We start from the raw sequence: 22,987 nt of genomic DNA, 5'->3' as shown, positions 1-22,987 counted from the left end.
CGTCACTCTAGGTCACGGCTCAGGCACTATCAGAAGAGCCCAGCACTACCCGCGTGTCCGCTGTCAAGGTCCACAGTTAGTGAAGGGGGCTCTGACTCTGCGGCACACTTGTCAACCAGCCGCGGCACACTAGTGTGCCGCGGCACATGGGTTGAAAAACGCTGGTCTAGAGGATGCTGGACTCCACATTAGTACCATGGGGTATAGATGGTCCACCAGGAGCCATTGGCACTTGAAGAGTCTGAGAGTGTGGGCTGGCTCCTCCCTCTATGCCCCTCCTACCAGACTCCGTTTAGAAAATGTGCCCGGAGGAGCCGGTCACAGCTAGGGGAGCTCTCCAGAGTTTCCTTAGTAAAAGTAATTTTTTTTTAGAGTTTATTGTTTTACAGGGAGGCTGCTGGCAACAGCCTCCCTGAGGCGAGGGACTTAGGGGGGGAACAGTGTCCGCCCTGCGGGGTCTGAGCCACTGTCTCCGCTGACTGGACACTGAGCTCCAGAGGGGATAGATCGTTCCCCGCCACAGGGGATCGCTCACCCCAGCAGCATGCTGCCACCCCCTTGCACAGCTGAAGATTGTGGCGAGTGAGACACCGACCCAAGCGGGGGGGCCGGTGTGAAGATGGCGGCATCAGGGTAGGAGCACAGTTAGGAGGCTCAGCGGTACACTGTGAGGGGTGCCCTGAGCCAGCGCCTACACCCTACATTGGTCACAAAGCCTGTTGGGGTCCCAGGGTCTCAGCCAGCATCAAACCTCAGGCCAGTATAAACTTATGAAGAGCGGGAAGGCAGCGCCATTATGGGGGCAGAGCTTCTCAGAGCGGACCCAGCAGCATTCAGCGCCATCTTCCTGCCTGCACAGCGCTGTCCAGGAAGAAGCAAGTCCCTCCACAACAACTCCAGCTATCTCTCACGGTACCAGGGGGTTGTAAAAGGGGGGAGGCTGCAAAACAACTGTGTAACCTATTAAGGTGCACAGTCAGCGCTGATAAGGGGTCTCCCTTTGTGTTAAAAGCGCTGTGTGTGGGTTGGCTCCAATCTCTGTGTCTCTCTTGCCATTCTTGGAGGGAACTCTGTCTGCCCTCCCCTGTGTGTGTGTGGAGTGTCTGTGGCCTTACAGATTTGCTGAGCAGCTACTTGGTCAGGGTCGAACACGTTTGCTAAGTTCTACAAGTTCGATACTTTGGCCTCTGATGACCTCAAGTTTGGTCAAGCAGTTCTGCAGGAGCCTGCGTGCTCTCCCTCCCGTTCTGGGAGCTTTGGTACATCCCCATGGTACTAATGTGGACCCCAGCATCCTCTAGGACGTAAGAGAAAATAGGATTTTAATTACCTACTGGTAAATCCTTTTCTCGTAGTCCGTAGAGGGTGCTGGGCGCCCGCCCAGCACTTCGTTTTCCTGCAGTTGTTATCTAGTTCAGTACTACTTTGTTGTTAGTAACGTACTGCGTTATTACTGGGTAAATAATGTTTCAGTGGTTGCTGGGTTTTTCAAGCTAGTTAGCTTGATGTGCCTTGTATGTGTGAGCTGGTATGAATCTCGCCACTATCTGTTAAATCCTTCTCTCGAAGATGTCCGTCTCCTCGGGCACAGTTTCTAGACTGTCTGGTAGGCGGGGCATAGAGTGAGGAGCCAGCCCACACTCTCAAATCCTTAAATTGCCAATGGCTCCTGGTGGACCCGTCTATACCCCATGGTACTAATGTGGACCCCAGCATCCCCTACGGTCTACAAGAAAAGGATTTACCAGTAGGTAATTAAAATCCTATTTTTTCTTTCACAGCATCTCACAATTTATGCAGATGGGTGCAGTACTACAGATCGTACAGGTAGACCCAGCATTCATCCATAGTTATGAGATGTGCTATCTCGAAGAGCTGCTTCCTGTAGCGTCTGGGTCGGGCCGCAAGTCTGAAAGGGGTCGCATTGGGGAAGCACATTCCTGGGTGCGACCCGGCTATGTAAGTCTGAAAGGGGAATAACTGACATCTACCATCTCCTGAAACTAAATATGTTGACATAAGTAGCTGTAATTTACAACATCATGCACATAAAGATCAATGATTATGTCAATCAAATTACATTCGGATATAACTTGGTGATAATTAAACTTTTGCTGGTATTGTGAATTTTTAGGAATCCGGGATGCACTTCAGATTCATGATGTGGTTCTTCTAATTTGCAGATGATACAGGAAGCTTCACATCCAGGTAGGGATGGCCATTGACCATCGATGATCCAAAATCATCGACGGTCTATGACTGATGGTATCTACTTTTACCATCAATGGGGGAGAGCCAGATGGTTTCCCGCCATCGATGATAAAGAGCTATCAAATATTTTATCTATTTTTTCTCTAGGGTGTCAGGGACACAGCATAGCTCCGCCCCTGGACACCCATGAAGCCATGCCCCTGGGCTCTGATTGGCCCGCGGCTAGCTCAATACTAAAGTCATGGGGACCATCGATGAGCAAACCCATTAATGGTTCACATACAGATAGTTGCCCATCATCGAGGTTGTCCACTGATAGTACCATCGATGGTAAACATTGATGGATAACCCACCGTTGGCCATCCCTACATCCAGGGCCTGTATTTTTAAGGATTGCAAATGCAAAGCCGCTCACAGCAGCTTTGCATTTGCTGTCCTTAGCAATGCAAATGCAGAAGGAGGTGCATACCACCTCCTCCCTGCATTTGCGATGTGATCACATATCAGATGAACATCTTGACCATTGGTTGCAATGTTCAGCAGCAGGTTGAGTAAGCTTCAGCTTTCTCAGCCTTGTCATTGCAGTGCGGCTTGCGGGGCCAAGAAAACTGCATCTCTCAACGCAGTCCTTGGCTTCGCCACTCCCGGAAAACAGGGGTGACTCACACCCATTTTTCCGTATGCCTCCCCCCGTCTCTCCCTGCAAACGCCTGTCTATCAATCAGGCAGAGGCGTTCGCATATCATAGCAGTGGTTGGTTATATGTTGGCTTCCTCAGTACAGTACTCTTCTGTTTTCTTGTAAGACGGTTGTCAGATTGAGCGCAGTGCATTTGTACAGTCTGTTAAATGGTTATGCCTTCTCACTGTCTTGGATATTTGGATACGCTTTTTTTTTTTTTTTTTTGTTATCTACATTCCATGCTAGTACTCTCATATTATAGTGATGTGCATAAATGCAATGTGCAGCTCCTTATAAAGCGATGGCCCATTTATGAGTCCTGAAAAATATACTGACCACCCTTTGGTCATAAAGATACTATTTGACTTTACTTGTAATTACTTTGTTATTACTATGGAAATGGTTAGTTAACTATATTTACTGTGCTTGTGTATTTTCAGAGGCTGCAGGTGCGATTAGGATCACAGATTGCTGCTTGCGGTGCAGTCCGGTCCAGTACAGCACAGATTACATGGCATAGGAGGTGTTCCAACATAAATCAGGTAAGAAGACGGAATTGAGCAATATACAAGCACTAGCAAGCTGTTGTCATTAAGGTGACCGGAATCCCCATTATTCATTCTGTTGTGAAAATGCACTGAAAGTGAAATGTTTATCTTCTTGGATTTGTAAATGACTTGTGATTTCTATCTATTTATACTGTAGCAGTGAGGTGGAATGCAATACATAGGATAATTCAGCACACAACACAGACTTAGGGCTTGAGCACTGTTGTCAGGAAGGGGTCGCTCACATTAGTAATGAGAGAGGGGGAGTGAGGTAAAGTGTTAATAATGAATAACTAAAGTAACTCCTTATAGTATATTGTGACAGGAAAAATGTAAAGTGCACCTGTAATTACACATAGTGGAGACAAGCATCTGGAATCATGAGACTGGTTATCTGTTCACTGACAACCAGTGACAACATTAAGGAATTTAGGGGGATTATGTATCAAGCAGTGAAAAGAGTGGAGAAGTGGACCAGTGGAGAAGTTTTAGGTAGCATTTATCATGTACATTCTATAAAATGATAGGTACAGAAGAGTCTGGTTGTTGTGGGTAACTTTTCCACTGGTCCAATTCTTTCCACTGCTTGATCAACCACTTACTGACATTGCCTGGGCTGCCTTCACTATGGTGCAATCTATGGCAGTTCTGTTTGACTACACGCTTGCAAAAAGCACACATGATCGTTCCTCAAGCCTCACAAATAAATGCTTTGATTAAACGCCTAAATTGATTTATAGTAGTACACAGAATTATGAGATCACATGTGGTACAGGTGTTGTGTTGACCATAGATTTTGTTTAGTTTAAGCTTTCCTCATTCCTTGCATGCATGATATGAGCACCTGAAGTTCCATTGAATAACCTGCAGTCATCCATCCATATTACCTTGCCTGACATTGAGATTGCCATTGATCCTGGAAGCTGATTAATGGCCATTTAACACAAGACCTTCACAAACCTAGACTGTAGGTTTTCCAACTTTTCCCTTCCGTCCTATAGCTTTGCTAACCTAACTTGCCAACACTTTTATTTAAATATGCTCTGTTACAATCAGAAGTCTAGAAAATAGCAGGAGATTCACAGCTGTGTTTATTATATAACACTAACTAAGATCCTGGTGGAAGTCTGGTTGTGGCATAATACCTCAATGCTCCCCAGATGTTTTTCAAATGACACTTAATCAGCAGAAGGTACATAAATAGAGGGGAAATGTTTCATAAATCACTGGAACAGTCAGCTGCAAAATTTCTGCATTGAAGTTATTTTAGAGGAAATTCCAGTCCCCGTTGTTTATAAAATTATCATATGTTAGTAATGTAAATTATATTTAAAAGTGCAGTAGTGTAATGCAAAAGCGCCATCGAAGCATGAAAATTCCAAGAGTGCACAATACACGCAGCATGGTGCAATCTGTGCTTGCCAACGTTATGGCACTCGGAGGCTGTGCAGACAGCAACATAGTGGATGATGACCTATATATCATAGGCTGCTGTTCTGCGAGCTCACTGGTACCCACAGGGAGTGTTTTTATATTGAATGGTTTGTTGGCAGCTGTCGTGGCACGGCATGCAACTCTGGAACAGTCTACCATTGTGGCAGCTATTCATTTTCACAGACGCTCTCTTCCACATTTAAACCACAGACCATAAAGAGACCTGGCAGCGGAATACTGGCTGGGTCTTTGCTTTAAAATGCACAATGCCTGTAGTTCACAAGAGACGAAAAAAATGCATTTTTACTTCTTATTGTTGATGTTATTATTTTGTGTCTTAGAAACATTACGTTGCACATTGAGATGATTACAACTATGTCTGTCATTTAATTTGCTTTATTAAATTTTTTTTCCTCCAAACTACAGTACATCAGTTGCAAGAAAGTGGTTAACATAATCATTACAGGCATGAGTGATAATCCTTCTATTGAGTTTTTGGCTTATGCGTAACACTGTGAAACTTTGGCTGTCTTTGATCTCTAATGGTTTGTCAGTGTACAGAGACACCAGGGACGAGGTGCTGTGTGTATTTGGAAATGTGAGTACTAAGAAGGGAGACTAAATGGACAATAACAGGTAAAAGGTAGATGGATGACATCAATACTCAACTCACCGTCACAGAGGACTATGTAAATATACTGTGTATGAATTTCTCTATTTTTCTAAGACTGGCAGCTCCTGTGTGCATCACTGTCTTGCAGAAAGGTCATTTCCACTTAGCTAGGATATAAATGACCAATGAATATCCAGAAGTGTGCTGTCGCAGACAACAGAAAGGCTTCCAAACTATTCCTTTTTAAAATCCTGTTTTGAGAACAATTAAATAAAATATTAGATGCATGCATATGACTTATTAGTATCTCATAGAAATTGATGGTTGCTCCCCGCCATATTGGAAAGGTAACCAGTCAGCCAGGTAAACATTGTCAGTGTTGCTGTGTGTACGGAAGAGATAAAATTATTCTCTACATTAGGTAATAGCACTCCAAAAATACATGTTAGACTTGACCTATGGTAGCATTTTGTTATGTATGACTGTCTGTTGCTGAGTATTGATGGGTGATGGGTAGATCTTGAATAAAGATTTTGATGTGTGTGGACCGTAGAATGATTACTGTCAGTTTGGACGGTAAGGAAAGGATAAAGGGGTTCAATGTGACAATTTGGAAAACTTTTTTCTTCAGTATTTATGCAGGGCCAAAATATTACTTCACTCTATACAAAATGAGTAAATTGACAAGCAGTCAACAATCCCTGATACTACAAGTATAGAACTCATTGTTCGTATAAGCTTAGAGTCTAAAAGATGCAGCAAATGTGACACACAAGGAGCATGGAGAGGATGATATTTACGGTACAGTAGCTTGTACCATGTAAATAAATGTGAGGTGTGCGGACGTAATAGGGAATGGTGAATGGAGTCTGAACAAGGGAGAAGAAATTGAGAAAGGCATGTAGTTCGGAGTTAAGCGATTGGGGTTTGGACAGTGCATAAGGACTGATTGTGGCAGAATTGTCAAGGCATTTGAAAAGAACTAGGGGTAAGAGAATCAGAACATAAAGTTTCCACACTGAGTTACTGTACTGAACCTGTTAATAAAGGAACTAGACAAGGGGTTCAGGTAATGATGCCCACTTGCAGAGCCTGACTCAGGTGGGAGTAAAGCAAAAAAATAGCAAGTAGCTGTGCACCATGAGGAAACAGTGTTGCACTGCAGATGGGGCAGATGTAAAATGGCAGAGAGATTTAGATTTTAGATGGACGTGTACAAACTGAAATATAGGGGCTGCAGATCTTCTGGTGCACATAAGGTGTGCATGTCTTGCTCATTGTCTTCTCCTCTGCCGGCCAAGTGCTCACTTATAAGGCCAGAGGTAAAAGTGGCAAGGAATAATGCCTCCCGGACACTATTTATTTATTATTTTTATTTATTACCAGTTATTTATATAGCGCACACACATTCTGCAGCGCTTTACAGAGAATATCTGCCCATTCACATCAGTCCCTGCCCCTGTGGAGCTTACAATCTATATTCCCTATCACATGTATACACAGACATTCACGCTAGGGTTCATTTTTTTTTGGGAGCCAATTAACCTAGCAGTATATTTTTGGATTGTGGGAGGAAACCCGGAGGAAACCCACGCAAGTACGGGGAGAATATACAAACTCTGCACAGTTAGGGCCATGGTGGGAATCGAACCCATGATCTTAGTGCTGTGAGGCAGTAATGCTAACCATTACACCATCCGTACTGCCCACAAGGTTGATAGGACACAAACCACGCCCCCTGGAATTGCTGTGACATACTGTGAGGATCGCTAAGCCTTGGCAGCTGCTTTGTTTTGCACTTCCTGGCCACTTCTACTCCCAACTCATCCCCATGCTGCTATCATTGAATAGGTAGGTACATTTATATATACTCTGGGGGAGATTCAAATGTTTGAAAAGTCAGTTGGGAGTCTGTTTTTTCCTGTCTATTAGACAGGAAAAAACAAACACCCAACCGACTTTTCAAACATTTGAATCTCCCCCTCTGTGTCCAAATGTTTGTGATCCTAATAGCACTTGTCTCTGTCCACCGCTATGTGTATGGGTATGTGTGTCTCTGTAGGAGTTCCTATGATCTAAACCTCTCCTCTGTTTCCCCATCTATTCTTTGTTTTCACCCCACTCCCCTCCCTCCTTTATGTATAATTATAAATTCTATTAATAAAATAAAAATAAAAAATATATATATATATATATATATATATGTTGTCAAAGTCGAAAAATATCGTTATTCTCATGCCTTGTACTAACCCCATGCGCTTGCCCGCTGCACGTGCACATTCTCTCCCGTGCGTGCGCATATTTGCAGTTGCGCGACGGCGCCTCCACGGTCATGCGCTCAAGCGAGTGGTATGTGCATTTACGGTAGAGTTTGTGTGCGTCTGGCGGGCGACTCGCTCGTTACATAATTAATCCAAATAGTGTATTTTATAGGTTATGGTCTCCTTAATAATATCAGTAAGTTTGGTGAGTGTAACTGGTTCATGGACAGAGAGATCCCTCTTTACATGATACGAAGGGTCAGACAGGTTTTGAGCAGTGGTGTTTAGTATGCAACGGTAGAGTATATTATTAGTAACATTCCGCTGTTGGTTTGACAGAGATTAATCGCTCCTGCGAATAGTTATGGTTATAAGAAGTTTATGGACATTTACTGTATTTGCAATTCATTATCCATGCGGCGGGAATCCTGAGATTCCCTCCCACCTGAGCAGTATGAAATAGTCGCAGCCCACCTGTTTGAATCAACCTATGACCTTTTGTTATAATGTGAAGACAGATTCCTGTGTCCAATGAACAATGAGATTGTAGGCCCCTTTGTAGTGTACTGTATGTAATGTATATAAGGCAGCCAGTCTGGGCCAGCTCAGTCTACTCTCCACAACGGTTTACATCATTGACTAACTAGAGAGCTGGTACCAGGACTGCGCAGCGATCATTCCCCAGTGTGTAAGTTTTTCTCTGTAACCAACTTATTCTCTGTTTGTATTTGCCATACTCTCTCTCTCTGTTATTGTTACGCTGTTGTATATTGTATAAGTTCAGTTATTCTGTTTAGGTGTGTTATGTTAGTGCTGTAGTGTATAAGCTGTAACTGTTTTCCCCTTTTACATACTAAAATCATCTAGATAAAGGTTTTGGAACCTTACAAGGTATTGTGTGTTTATCATTACATTGCTAAGGGTATTCGGAGCGTCTCAATCGCTCAAGCGGCTTTTATATAATAGAGGTTAATTAGCATTACATTGTGTTCACATTACAAAACCAAGGTTTACAGTATAGGCTCAGCCTTTCATTGTGTTGCATACAAGGTTTACTGTGTGTCATCCTGTGAGCGTCTGCGCCGCTCGTGTTCCTCTTGTGGGCACAGCATCCGCTACGCTACTAGCGTAGCATTACGGTACTCGGACCGCCTATAGCGTGCTCGATACCCAGCGTAAGCCGTGAGCGAACGTGCCGCTCGTGCGTCTCGACCACGGCCTAGCGTCTGCTACGCTAAGTGCGTACCCTTACGGTACCCCGTACGCCCATTGCGTACTGAGTCTCTTACCAGTATATAGTGAATGTTATAAGATAAATAATTAGCTTTATCAATTGGCGGCTCGTCCGTCCTCCACATATCCGCTCTAGCGAACACAAGCAGACTTTATCTGTCTGCAAAGGGCGAGAAGGCAGTATCCCTTCGTATCCGTGTTGGTGGTGAGGGATACGGTAGTGCTGACTAGATAAGCGTCTGCATCGCTACGCTGTAGTAGTGCTGGTGGAATCCGGAACCGGAAGGTAAGAACAGTACGCTATTGTCTTTTAAAACTGTTGTATTTCTGTTTGATACACATTGCGTACGCAACACACGCACACACCTGCATTTTTCATTTGTGTAATTTTCACATCTCGCCTTCCTGTTTGCCATTTATCATTGATAACGTGCTGAGAAAGATTTGTTGCTATTGGTAGTTAAAAGTAAAATTAATACGTAAGGAAGTAATTTGTAAAACACGCACACGGCTTGCCTAAGATACAAGGAAGTTCTGTGTGGTGTTCAGTAAATGATTACAGTTAAATATCATTTGCATTGATAGAAACGTGTTACTTGTGTTACTGTGGACGTGTCTGGCCTGCGTACACGTGTCTCTGACAAAGGGCGGGACTAGCGTACGCAAGGGCCGACGCACGGAGCGTATATTACGCAACGAAGCGTACGGGTACGCCCACGTAATACAAATCACACAATAGTATTGTTTTAGTAGGCGATACGAAAGCAACGCGATAATAGAGCAAGCCAATCTCAGTGTCCTAAATTTTAGCGTAAATAATCCTTCTCTAGTTGTAACTCCTTTCGGGACTAGACTGCGATACTGAATGAAAGGGATTTCTGCGCAGAAACGAAAGTAAAGAGTATATGAGGTGAAAGAGTATGTATACATATATATAAGTTTCTCATTTTGGGTGGAACCACAGGAAATCGAGTTCTCGTGAGGTACATACGTGAAAGTGACAGCGCGGTGGCTTGGGAGGCATCCCTTGTTAACATATTAAAATAAGAGCATTAGAGTATAGCGGACCAGGAGGTCCAGAGACAGACCAGGAGGTCTAGGTACAGCGGACTAGGAAGTCCGCTATAGATAGAGTCAAGAAGCACAACCCCAGGAGGGTTGGTGCAATACCCATATAGGCCATTAAGCTCCGGCTGAAGGAATTCGCAGCCACAATTTTCGATTCCACTGGTCGTTCCGCACATAAGATTAGTTGCTTATGTGCAGAACGATTGTACCGCATGTAATTGTGTGCATTAGTTTGTAAGTTGACCCAGTACCATTTCCGTACGCTAGAGGGGTCATAAACGCTATTTGTACATTCTAACGTGATTTGTGTAATTTTTTTTATTTTAAGGGAGGTTCGCTGGTCACTCAGGAATTCTCCAGCAACTGATATTTACTGGGAAGGGTTAAGTGCTCTTCGGATCACACCCACACGTTCCAGTAAATAGAGGTTCAGGTTGCAGGGGCCCTAGGTTGAGTACGCCAGCGCTAAGGCAGTGTGTGGGCGTATTGGTCGACGTGGACGAGTGAGTGAAAGTACTCGGTAAACTTTCACCGTCGGCCTACCCCGGACATCTTGGTTTTTGTAAGGGTTCGCTGAAGACCCTGATTTGAAGGTCAGAGGTAGTGAAAGCAACACCTGCAAAGATGGGGGCCAGTTGTTCAGGTAGGGGACGATCAACCCTGGTTCAGGTTGATTTAGTAAACCGGCCAATAGGGTCGGCAAGGTATATCATGTGTGAGAAATACGGTTCACACACAGAGGTTTTGTGCGATGAATGGGAAAGAATGACTGTGCATGACGGGGAAAAGTTCCCACGGGTAGGCAGTTTTAGCCCCGAGGTGTTGCAAAATCTAAGGAGAAGGATATGTCTCATTAAATCTGCAAAGAGACGGATCAAACATTATGATTATTTACAATTATGGCAACAGGAAGGTGAAATACAAAGAGGATTGGCTCAAGCGGCTGGATCTAACCCTATCAGGAAACTGATAGCCACCGCACCACCACCACCATACATAACAGGAGAGAAAGTGGTTACAGAGAATGGCACACTGGTGTATGATAAACATGCACTTAGTAACTGTATAGATGTTAAGAATAATGTAACTAAGATTGTTGACGCTAATACTAACTCGTGCAAGCTGTACCCTGTTTTAAACTTTCCCCAGGATTGTGACCAAGAGGATGAACCCACAACAATATCGGCACTCTCTCTAGCAGCCACCATAGCAGAAACAACAGTGGGCACGGCCCAACCAGTAAGAGCAGTATCAAAGGCCCCTAGTGGAGGGACAGGTGAGGTCGTATCAACTGGTAAGTACGGCACTGTACACTATGCTGAAACCATTACACCACATGTTGTAGAATCTACTCAGAATGATGTTATTGAACTTAATCCTGTTAGGGTAATTGCAGTACCAAATGGGAAAACTGACACTTCAGGAGTCACTCCTGTCAGAAACATCGCCATGCACTGCCCCTTTTCCCGAACGGAATTAAGATCAATGGTGTCTGAATTCCCTGATCCTAGGAAAGATCTAGTTGCAAGCCAGAAGTACATTAGAGAGCTAGGAAATACTGTGGAGCCCAATAACAAAGATTGGCGGATATTGCTGAGGGCATGTTTACCCTCCAATGTCGACTCAGCGAGATTTATAGCTGACTGTAGACTAGATGAAGAGGTACCCCTTACTGAGGAGTACAATCAAGATAATGTGAAAATAATTAATTTGCAGCTGGGAGTATATTTCCCAGCTGTTGCTAAATGGAACAAAATTTTCTCCATCAAGCAAAAAGAGGGAGAAATAGCTGCTGATTATTTTCATCGGGCACTGCAGGAAATGGCTAAGTATACAGGGATAGAAGACATTAAGACAAATGTGAATCATAGAGAAGTAGCAGTATCTGTGTTAATGGATGGTTTAAAGGAAGTATTGAGGAGGAGGGTACAGACCACCCAACCATGTTGGCGAGGTTTGTCGGATGCCTACTTTGAGAGAGGCCGCTATTGATCATGATCGGAACATCACCAGACACAGGGAGTCGCAGAGTGATAAGCTGATGGCCGTAAGTATACAGGCCCTTACCACAAGGCCAACTCAGCATAAGTCTCAGACCCCTGTGGGTAAGTCAAATGTGGTAACTTGTTATTACTGTCATAAAGAGGGACATTTTGCACGAGACTGTAGATTGAAAAGTGCACAGAAATCATATCAACCCCCTAGACAACGACATGACACACAAAATTGGGATCAAGGACCGCAGAGACGGAGTTATGAGCCACACGCAGGGGAAACAAAAAGGTATCCCCCAAGAAGAGACTGGCAAGTCTCTGATAGCTCCCATCTACCCCCCTCACAGGTAATAGCTGCCAGCGCAATGCAGGGAGGTCACCACATACAATAGGGGTGGGGCCACACCTGTAGTCTGCAGCCAGTGAAATTAATTGCGAGCCTTGGAAGTGAACCCGAGGTCACAATTGATGTAGCTGGTAAATCTCTAAATTTCCTTGTAGATACGGGGGCGGCCAAGTCAGTGATAAATTCGACCGTGGGTATGAGAACCACTGGTAAAACAATTCCAGCCATGGGAGTAACAGGAGTAGTACAACACTACCCTTTAAGCAAACCTGTAGAGATTACGATAGGGCCTTTGCATACCAAGCATTCTTTTCTGCTGGCTGCATCGGCTCCGACTAATCTCCTAGGGAGAGATTTACTGTGCAAAATAGGATGTGTCATATATTGTACTCCTGAAGGTGTGTTCTTGGACATACCCGAAAACCACGCTCAGGAAGTGCAGGATATGCTAGACTCCCCAACAAGATTAATGTCACACACTGTTATTGTAAATAGGTGTCCGTCCAAGGTAGAGGAAATGATTTCCCAGATACCGGAATCACTTTGGACCAAGGATGGACAAGACACTGGATTAATGGCAAACGTAGCCCCAGTAGTTGTACAAGTAAAAGATGGTAGGATAGCTCCAAAAATCCCACAATACCCTCTGAAGCCAGAGGTGGAGTTAGGAGTTTACCCTGTAATAGAGCGCTTGCTACAACAGGGCATTCTGGTAAGGATGTCCAGCACTGCCAATAGTCCCATCTTCCCTGTTAAAAAGAGTGGGGGGAGGGGTTACAGATTAGTGCAGGATCTAAGAGGGATCAACAAAATAGTTGAGAGTCAATTCCCCGTAGTGCCAAATCCAGCTGTCATCCTTATGCAAATCCCTCCCACTGCCAAATTTTTCACTGTGATTGACCTCTGCTCCGCTTTCTTCTCGGTACCTCTGCACCCTGACAGTCAATACTTATTCGCATTTACATACAGAGGAGTTCAGTACACCTGGACTCGATTACCACAAGGTTTCATTGACAGTCCAAGTATTTTCTCACAAGCCTTGCATGACTGTTTACACTCTTTCCAACCTGAGAGTGGATCAATATTAATACAGTACGTAGATGACCTACTGCTGTGTTCAGATTCACTTGAATCGTCCCTGAGAGATACGAAACAACTCCTGTTTCATCTTTCAGTCACCGGACACAAGGTTTCCAAAGACAAGTTACAATTATGCCAGACCAAGGTAAAATATTTGGGACACTGTCTGACACAAGGACTGAGACACCTCACCGCTGATAGAATTCAAGCAATTCGTGAGATGACCCTGCCACAAACCCAGCAACAGATTAGAACGTTTTTAGGAATGTGTGGGTATTGCCGTAACTGGATCCCAGGTTTTTCCATACTGGCCTTGCCTTTACAGGAGATGGTCTCATCAAACAAACCTGATCGGATTTCGCACACAGACGAGTCTGAGATGGCATTTGAGAGACTTAAACAGTGCCTAAACGCAGGCACCAGCATTATGCATGCCAGATTATGGAAAACCCTTTGAGCTGTACGGAACAGAGAGTGCTGGGTGCGCGGCAGGTGTCTTAACCCAGAAGCATGGTGATGCCAGCAGGCCGGTAGCCTACTATAGCGCTCAGCTAGACACTGTAGCGCGATCCCTCCCCACATGCTTGCGAAGTGTTGCAGCAATAGCATTGCTAGTAAGTAAAAGCGAAGATGTAGTGCTAGGACACAACCTCACAATTCATACACCACATGCAGTGTCGGCTTTACTAAATTCTGCCCAAACCAGACACGTCTCATCAGCGCGGTTTACAAGATGGGAATTGGCGTTGATGGCCCCCGTAAACATCACCATAAGGAGATGCAGTGCATTAAATCCTGCAACATATCTCCCAGGTGTGCCTGGACAGGCACAAAGGGTGGAGGATGAGAGTGATGGTGAAGGAGGATTTAGTAAGGAAAATGACATATGATTGTATGGAATATTTGACCCAAAATTTCACGGCAAGGCCTGACATCAGTGACAACCCACTGGAAGATGTAGATTTTACTTTCTACACTGACGGCAGTTGTCACAGACAGACGGACTCGGGAGACTTGTGTACTGGATACGCAGTCGTAGATGACCAAGGTACCATAGAAGCGGAACCCCTAGGCCCACCACACTCAGCACAAGTTGCTGAACTGGTTGCCCTAACCAGAGCATGCGAATTGGCTAAAGGCAAGTCAGCCAATATCTACACAGATTCTAGGTACGCCTTCGGAGTAGTCCATGATTTCGGGGCCCTATGGCGCCTCAGAAATTTCATGACGGCAGCTGGCACACCCGTAGCGCATGCAGCCCACATCAAAAGACTTCTAACAGCGATACAGGAACCTGACAGAGTGGCTGTTATCAAGTGTAAAGCTCACACGTATAGCCAAGACCCGGTATCACTTGGTAACAGCCGAGCAGACGAAGCTGCTAAATCAGCAGCCAGTAACCCCATACAGACAGACAGCACACAGCTGATGGTATTTAATACTGTAAACACACAGAAATTATATGAAATGCAAAATTTGTGTTCACCACAAGAAAAGGCAGTTTGGAGGTCAAAAGGATATGGCCAGGAGTCCTCAGGACTCTGGACAGATGGACAGGGTAAGCCAGTGGCACCCAGAGCATACCTTCCAAGTCTAGCGGAAGCGGCACATGGGCTGACTCATCTAGGCAAAGAAGGAATGTGTAAGTTGGTAAGAGCTTATTGGTGCGCCCCAGGATTTTCTTCTCATGCGGGTAAAAGAGCGATGACATGTCTCACCTGCTTGAGGAAGAATATCGGAAAGGCAATACCAACAGAGCCATCCCATATCCCTCCTACAGATGGTCCTTTCCAGGTAATACAAATTGATTTCATACAATTGCCACCTTGTAGAAATTTAAAATATGTATTGGTTTGTATTAAGTGTTCTCAAATTGGGTTGAAGCATTTCCCGCGGCCACAAATACCGCTGTGTTTACTGCAAAGAAAATTGTGCAGGAATTTGTGTGTAGGTACGGTATCCCTAGAATCATTGAAAGTGATAGGGGTACCCATTTTACAGGTGAAGTTTTTCAAGCAATGTGTAAGTTGATGGGAATTAATAGTAAGCTGCACACTCTGTACCGCCCCCAGGCGAGTGCGAAAGTGGAAAGAGTAAACAGCACTATTAAAAATAAATTAAGCAAGGTAATGGCTGAAACAGGATTGTTGTGGCCCGAAGCTTTGCCAATCGTATTATACAGCATCAGAACCACTCCCAGGTCCCCTCTTAATCTGTCTCCTTTTGAAATTCTGTTTGGTCGACAACCCCATGTTATTATTAACCCCCAGGATGATTTGAAATTTAACAATGAAGTAATTGTAAAGTATTTGGTTAAGATGAGTAAGCAATTGAGGAATCAGAATGATAATCTAAAGTTGGTGATTCCTGATTTGCCAGACAGTAATTGTCATGACATTGAACCTGGGGATTATGTAATGATACGGAATTTTCTACGCTCAGGTTGCCTTATTGACAGATGGGAAGGACCATATCAAGTCTTATTGACCAGCACGACAGCATTGAAGGTTGCCGAGAGAGAGACTTGGGTCCATTCGTCTCATTGTAAAAAGGTTGCTGACCCAGAGAGGTCCCGTGATAAAGAACAGACGGTAGAGGTTGTATCACTAGAGTGTCTGTTCCGGGAAAGTTGAGACGACACCTGAGCGCTGAGAATAATAAGACCGGAGGCGTTTGTCGAGCCAGAGTTCTTTTTCCCTTTTGTTATTTTCTCCAGTTCCCATCTCCCTCCTATTCTCCTTCCCCCTTCTCATTTTTCTCCTTTTCCTCCTATAAGATGGACTTGCCCCAAGAGACTGTGATCCGGATTTTCCTGTTGACCATGATGTTGACCAGAGCAGTCTGTTTCGGTGAGAGTACCATGGAGGTCAAGAAAGTATCTGGAATGGGTTCTGATGACCAGGATGGAGGCGTAGTTTTCCAAGAGCAACATAATCACAGAGTAAAGGCGAGTATCAGAAAACGATCTGGTAGCATTGACAATAGAAGGAATTGTGAAGGATTGTTAGCTGAAGAGAACTGCATCTGTAGGCATTGTGACAATATAGTTGAGGATGGGTGCATCAAGAAATGTCAATCCAGTTTTAATGTCCTCATGGACCGGCATCCATTGAGTGACTATCACTCTTTAGTGGGTAGAGTGTTAAACCAGACAGACTGTTGGGTATGCTCTCAAGTACCTCAAGGTCATAGCAAATCAGGACTAGTACCATTCCCTTTAACTGTAGGAGAGGTACTTGAGTTAAGTGGTGGGAGGTCGGTGGACAAGAGGTTTAATATCTCTAGTCCTCCTAGTTTGAAGCTCCACCAGTATCATGTGGATAAGTCCTTAGTATGCTTTAACATTTCCAATCCCCGAAAGCCGGGAAATTGGGAAGTGTCATGGAGTAATCAAACCATGACATTTTCATATAGAGCCGATAGAATGCCCATAGACACAGAGCTTATACGCCAGATAGCCAACAGTGGAAAATATTTCCGGTATAGGTACACTCTAGGAAGTAGGACCATGCGAGTTGGAGAAGTATCACCAGGATACTGTGCACATATCGTACAAACTGATACGTGTACTAGACAGATGGGAGAGTTAGGGTTAGGACATTTCACATGGAAAATTTGTAACATGGTTATGTCATACTCCGTCCCATATGTTCTCCCCGATGATGCATATTTCATATGCGGGAGAAAGGCGTATAAGTGGCTTGCCCCAATCTCAGAGGGATTGTGTTACAATGGAAAAGTACTGCCTGAAGTAATGACTGTATCCCATACCAAAATGAAAGACATTCACCGCGGTGCCCAAGCACCTTATACTCACACTCATTACGAGCACGTCGTTAAAAGGCACCTGATAGAGAGGACAGAGCATCCGGCCTCTGATCTGATCCATGAATCCTCCGGGATTCAATTCCTACTCGCGTTAGATATCACTCGTACCGCCAGAGGAGTGATAAATTATAGATATATATCTGCGCTAGCGAACTTGTTAGACAATATCACCGAAATGTATGACGACACGTTCAGGTACACTGGGAAAGAGTTACAAGCCTACAAAACAGAGCTGGTTCAGCATAGGATGATTCTCAATTATCTCACAGCAGTGACAGGCGGGTATTGTGTTACCCTAGCAACTCAGTATGGTGTAAAGTGCTGCACGTATATTACAAACAGCACTGAGGACCCGGCCGAGGCCATAGACCAAAAGATGGATGACATTTTGCAATTGAAGTGGGAGTTTCGAAGGAAACACAATCTCACACTCGCTGCTGTGGGTAATGAGCTGACCAGTTGGGTGTCCTGGTTGAACCCACGAAATTGGTTCTCTGGGTTAGGAGAATGGGCCCAAGGTATTATAATGGACGTAGGGAAATTTCTCTTGTGTATTCTGGGAGTCGTCATATTGGTTGGCCTGATATTTAGATGCGTTCGGGCTTTAACGAAGTGTAAAGGTAGTACCAGAGTGATGAGTCTGAGGAGCGAGGACACTGTAATAACAACAACTAATTTGATTTATGACCCAACGATAGAGACAATGTTGTGATGAAAATGTGATTCCACGGTCCGTTTCTTTCACCCGTTTCTCCTTTGTTTTCCTCCAAGGTACAAAGACATCCGCTTGGAAGAAGAATTTGACAACCTCTTTTATACAGACCATTGATGAACTATGCCACAGACCCCCAATATCCCTAGTGACTTTAACTTTTTACGAAAGCCCAATACTTTAGAGACTGTAATTTTATGGACAATGGAAAAGCTTTTGCTCGCTATTTACAACAAAAGCACCGAGAGACATAAGACAACATGTACATCAAGACAAGACATCAGACAAGACCTCAATCGACGACTGTTTATTTAAACTCACATAGTTTACGACTGCATTTATAACGATTGTTTCTTATCTTCATCTCTACAACCTCCAGGTAATGACACACACAGTCGACAGGGAATATAGACACATATATCAGCATTCACATGTTCCCCCCCTTCATGTATCATCAACTAAATGTGCTCCCCCATTTGTTGCAACCAAAAGCCGAAAAGAGCTCGGTAGAGTTTGACAGCCCATCCACAGACGGGATACGGGATAAGAAGGATTCAAATGTATACTTCGCAATACCTCGAAGCTTGATTTAGAACACGTACGGCACGATGATACATGACCCCTCAAACATGGATTTCATACACACATGCTTTTACTATCTCACTAGGTCATATCTTTCTAACCTTCTCCTCTCCTCCCTTACCCAATCATAAAAAGGTGTTTACATGATGACATATATTTTTCTGTTTTGTTTAGGAAGTGGCAGTTATTGGTGACTGCCAAAGGGTGGACTGTCAAAGTCGAAAAATATCGTTATTCTCATGCCTTGTACTAACCCCATGCGCTTGCCCGCTGCACGTGCACATTCTCTCCCGTGCTTGCGCATATTCGCAGTTGCGTGACGGCGCCTCCACGGTCATGCGCTCAGGCGCGTGGTATGTGCATTTACGGTAGAGTTTGTGTGCGTCTGGCGGGCGACTCGCTCGTTACATAATTAATCCAAATAGTGTATTTTATAGGTTATGGTCTCCTTAATAATATCAGTAAGTTTGGTGAGTGTAACTGGTTCATGGACAGAGAGATCCCTCTTTACATGATACGAAGGGTCAGACAGGTTTTGAGCAGTGGTGTTTAGTATGCAACGGTAGAGTATATTATTAGTAACATTCCGGTGTTGGTTTGACAGAGATTAATCGCTCCTGCGAATAGTTATGGTTATAAGAAGTTTATGGACATTTACTGTATTTGCAATTCATTATCCATGCGGCGGGAATCCTGAGATTCCCTCCCACCTGACCAGTATGAAATAGTCGCAGCCCACCTGTTTGAATCAACCTATGACCTTTTGTTATAATGTGAAGACAGATTCCTGTGTCCAATGAACAATGAGATTGTAGGCCCCTTTGTAGTGTACTGTATGTAATGTATATAAGGCAGCCAGTCTGGGCCAGCTCAGTCTGCTCTCCACAACGGTTTTCATCATTGACTAACTAGAGAGCTGGTACCAGGACTGCGCAGCGATCATTCCCCAGTGTGTAAGTTTTTCTCTGTAACCAACTTATTCTCTGTTTGTATTTGCCATACTCTCTCTCTCTCTGTTATTGTTACGCTGTTGTATATTGTATAAGTTCAGTTATTCTGTTTAGGTGTGTTATGTTAGTGCTGTAGTGTATAAGCTGTAACTGTTTTCCCCTTTTACATACTAAAATCATCTAGATAAAGGTTTTGGAACCTTACAAGGTATTGTGTGTTTATCATTACATTGCTAAGGGTATTCGGAGCGTCTCAATCGCTCAAGCGGCTTTTATATAATAGAGGTTAATTAGCATTACATTGTGTTCACATTACAAAACCAAGGTTTACAGTATAGGCTCAGCCTTTCATTGTGTTGCATACAAGGTTTACTGTGTGTCATCCTGTGAGCGTCTGCGCCGCTCGTGTTCCTCTTGTGGGCACAGCGTCCGCTACGCTAGTAGCGTAGCATTACGGTACTCGGACCGCCTATAGCGTGCTCGAAACCCAGCGTAAGCCGTGAGCGAACGTGCCGCTTGTGCGTCTCGACCACGGCCTAGCGTCTGCTACGCTAAGTACGTACCCTTACGGTACCCCATACGCCCATTGCGTACTGAGTCTCTTACCAGTATATAGTGAATGTTATAAGATAAATAATTAGCTTTAGCAATATATAAATATATATATATATATATATATATATATATTTCAAGAAGAACTGGCACTCACCCCAAAGTTGTTGCTCCGGTGCCCTCTGGTATAATAAGTATAAGCGGACAGTGGAAACATGCAGCGGCACTCAGAGGCTGATTCCAAAAAATATTAAGGTGCAAAAATAGACATTTTAATCCATGAAAACAACAACACAAAAGTGAACCTTCACTTTTGTGTTGTTGTTTTCATGGATTAAAATGTCTATTTTTGCACCTTAATATTTTTTGGAATCAGCCTCTGAGTGCCGCTGCATGTTTCCACTGTCCATATATATATATATATATATATATATATATATATATATATATATATTATACACACTACAGAGGATTTTTTTTTTTTTTTTTAGAATCTGCTACTGAAAACACTAGGGTTCAAGGCTTTCAGTGCAGTCAGCATGTGTGATTGGCACAGCTGGGTTACACATGTGTAGAAGGGATCATAACTAGTGGGCAAAGCTATACTGTAAGACTCTTATTACTGCTGCCAGACAGTAGCGCCAGAGAGCTAAGCGGCACTCAGCTGTTCTGGCACAGTTTTAATGTTAAATTGCATCAATAGAATATTTATCTAGCATCCATAAAGGATATTGGGGAAATCTAGTATGATGGGGGTATACACAGGGTCCAAAGGAGCCAGTGCACTTTAAATGTCTTCAACTGGGTGTGCTGGCTCCTCCCCTCTATGCCCCCTCCCACAGTCAGTTTAGAAAAAAGTGCCCTCAGGAGAGGATGCACATCTCTGAGCTCCAGAGAGTTTTTTCAATTTCTTTGTTTCTGCAGCGGGGTACATTGTGTTCCACAGGGAATACATCAGGGTGTAGAGTTGGATCTTGATCCAGACGCACCAACAGGCTAAAGCTTTGACTGTTCCCTCTATAACCCCGCCTCCGGACACTGGAGCTCAGTTTGTAAGTTGGTGCCTGCAGAGCAGGTCACTTAATAGGGGGGGCTGTGCTAGGCAGCCCTGAAAAGAGCTTTAATTAGAAGATTCTTCAAGGGCTGCAGCACTTTTATGTCCAAGTGAAATACTGTGCTGCGGCTCCAACACCTCCCCAGCAGCGCCGCATACTCTCGCCGGCCGGTTTCCAGGCACACGCCGCTGGAGCTCTCCAGGATCGCGTGGCTGCTTCTTTGGAGGTAAGAGGGTCCCCCAGGTGGGACCCGCTGGAATCGCGTTGCGGTCTTAGGAGACGGACCGTGACGCTGGCGTGGACACTGTGTCCGTTCAGGGACCCCACTATATCCACCAGGGCAGGGAGCACAGGTCGGATTTCACAAAAATAATTTTAACAACGCTCCACAGTACTGGTGGTGAGAACCAGCATAGGGGATAAGGCGCTTGACCTGTAGCTCCTCCCCCAGCTTCGGGCGCCATCTACTGCTGGTGTTCCCGCCCTGGAGCTGCTTCTCACTCTCCGCCACTCCCTGACTGAGATTTTGGCGCCGTCTTTACACAAGTAGCTGCGGCTGATCTCCAGGACTGCAGGACAATGTATCTTCTGTAAATCCGCCTGCCTTATCAGTGCCGTGCATTTACAGTCACTTAAGTACTCTACATGTCATTTTAGACAGTGTTAGTTAAGAACAAGTGTACTTCTACCTGACTACTTAGTACAAGTATGCTCAGAAATACATCCAGTATCTACATTGCACTGATATTATATATATATATATATATATATATATATATATATATATATATATATAATATTTATATATATTTATATGTAGTTTTACTAGTCCAGTGCAGTTTTATTGTTTGTCTGAAATAACTTCTGCATTGTAACTGACTGAGTGTGCCTGTAGCTGCTGTGTGGATTACCTTCTAGTGTATCACACTTAATGCTATCACTATATTCTGTACCCTGGGGGGCTAGGTGCATCAGGGTCTCATATATAATATAATATAATATATATATATATATAATATATATATAAAACACAAATTCCCAAGTGCGCCAAAGTGGAATGTAATTACACAGTTCTTCCAGCATTATTTTCGTCGGAATGTAGACTGGAGGGTATTTAAATCTGGGGACCTGTAACAGACACCCCTCACCAAATAGTCACCCAAACAAGAGGTAAACAGGCCAATTAGTAAAAAGTTATTTTAATAACGTATACACAGTTCAAAGTATAAAATTGTGTCAATAAAATGCAACTAAAAGAGTACACAGCCAACACGTTTGTAAGGTGGAATCTAGATATCCCCTCACCTTTTGCAAGGTGCGAGCTCGACAGGGAGTATCTTTACAGACTAGGTTGTGATTCTCTGACTGACAAATTTGCCAATCTTGGTGTTCTCTGGCAAAGGCCAAACGTCCTGCACGGTGTTGGGCTGTAAGCACAACCCTCACCTGTGGACGTCGGGCCCTCATACCACCCTCATGGAGTCTGTTTCTGATCATTTGAGTAGACACATGCACATTTGTGGCTTGCTGGAGGTAATTTTGCAGGGCTCTGGCAGTGCTCCTTCTGTTCCTCCTTGCACAAAGGCGGAGGTAGCGGTCCTGCTGCTGGGTTGTTGCCCTCCTACGGCCTCCTCGTCTCCTGATGTACTGGGCTGTCTCCTGGTAGCGCCTCCATGGTCTGGACACTACGCTGACAGACACAGCAAACCTTCTTGCCACAACTCGCATTGATGTGCCATCCTGGATGAGCTGCACTACCTGAGCCACTTGTGTGGGTTGTAGGGAGGTCATACAGGCACATGTAGGCCACACACACTACTGAGCCTCATTTTGACTTGT

At 44.2% G+C, this 22,987-nt stretch overlaps 1 protein-coding gene across 2 annotated transcripts in view; it reads left to right on the top strand.

Moving 5' to 3' along the window:
* Nucleotides 1-22,987, top strand: part of LOC135055460 (ubiquinol-cytochrome-c reductase complex assembly factor 1) — a 406,324-nt gene that overhangs the window by 73,274 nt on the left and 310,063 nt on the right. For both annotated transcript variants that reach the window (XM_063959573.1, XM_063959572.1), the window contains exon 2: nt 3,333-3,434. In XM_063959573.1, coding sequence (XP_063815643.1) covers nt 3,333-3,434 — 102 coding nt within the window. The remainder of the gene's footprint in view (nt 1-3,332; nt 3,435-22,987) is intronic.

The sequence above is a fragment of the Pseudophryne corroboree genome, chromosome 3 (genome assembly GCF_028390025.1).
Source record: "Pseudophryne corroboree isolate aPseCor3 chromosome 3, aPseCor3.hap2, whole genome shotgun sequence".
NCBI classification, from domain to species: Eukaryota; Metazoa; Chordata; class Amphibia; order Anura; family Myobatrachidae; genus Pseudophryne; species Pseudophryne corroboree.
This window is presented reverse-complemented; position numbering and strand designations above follow the sequence as displayed.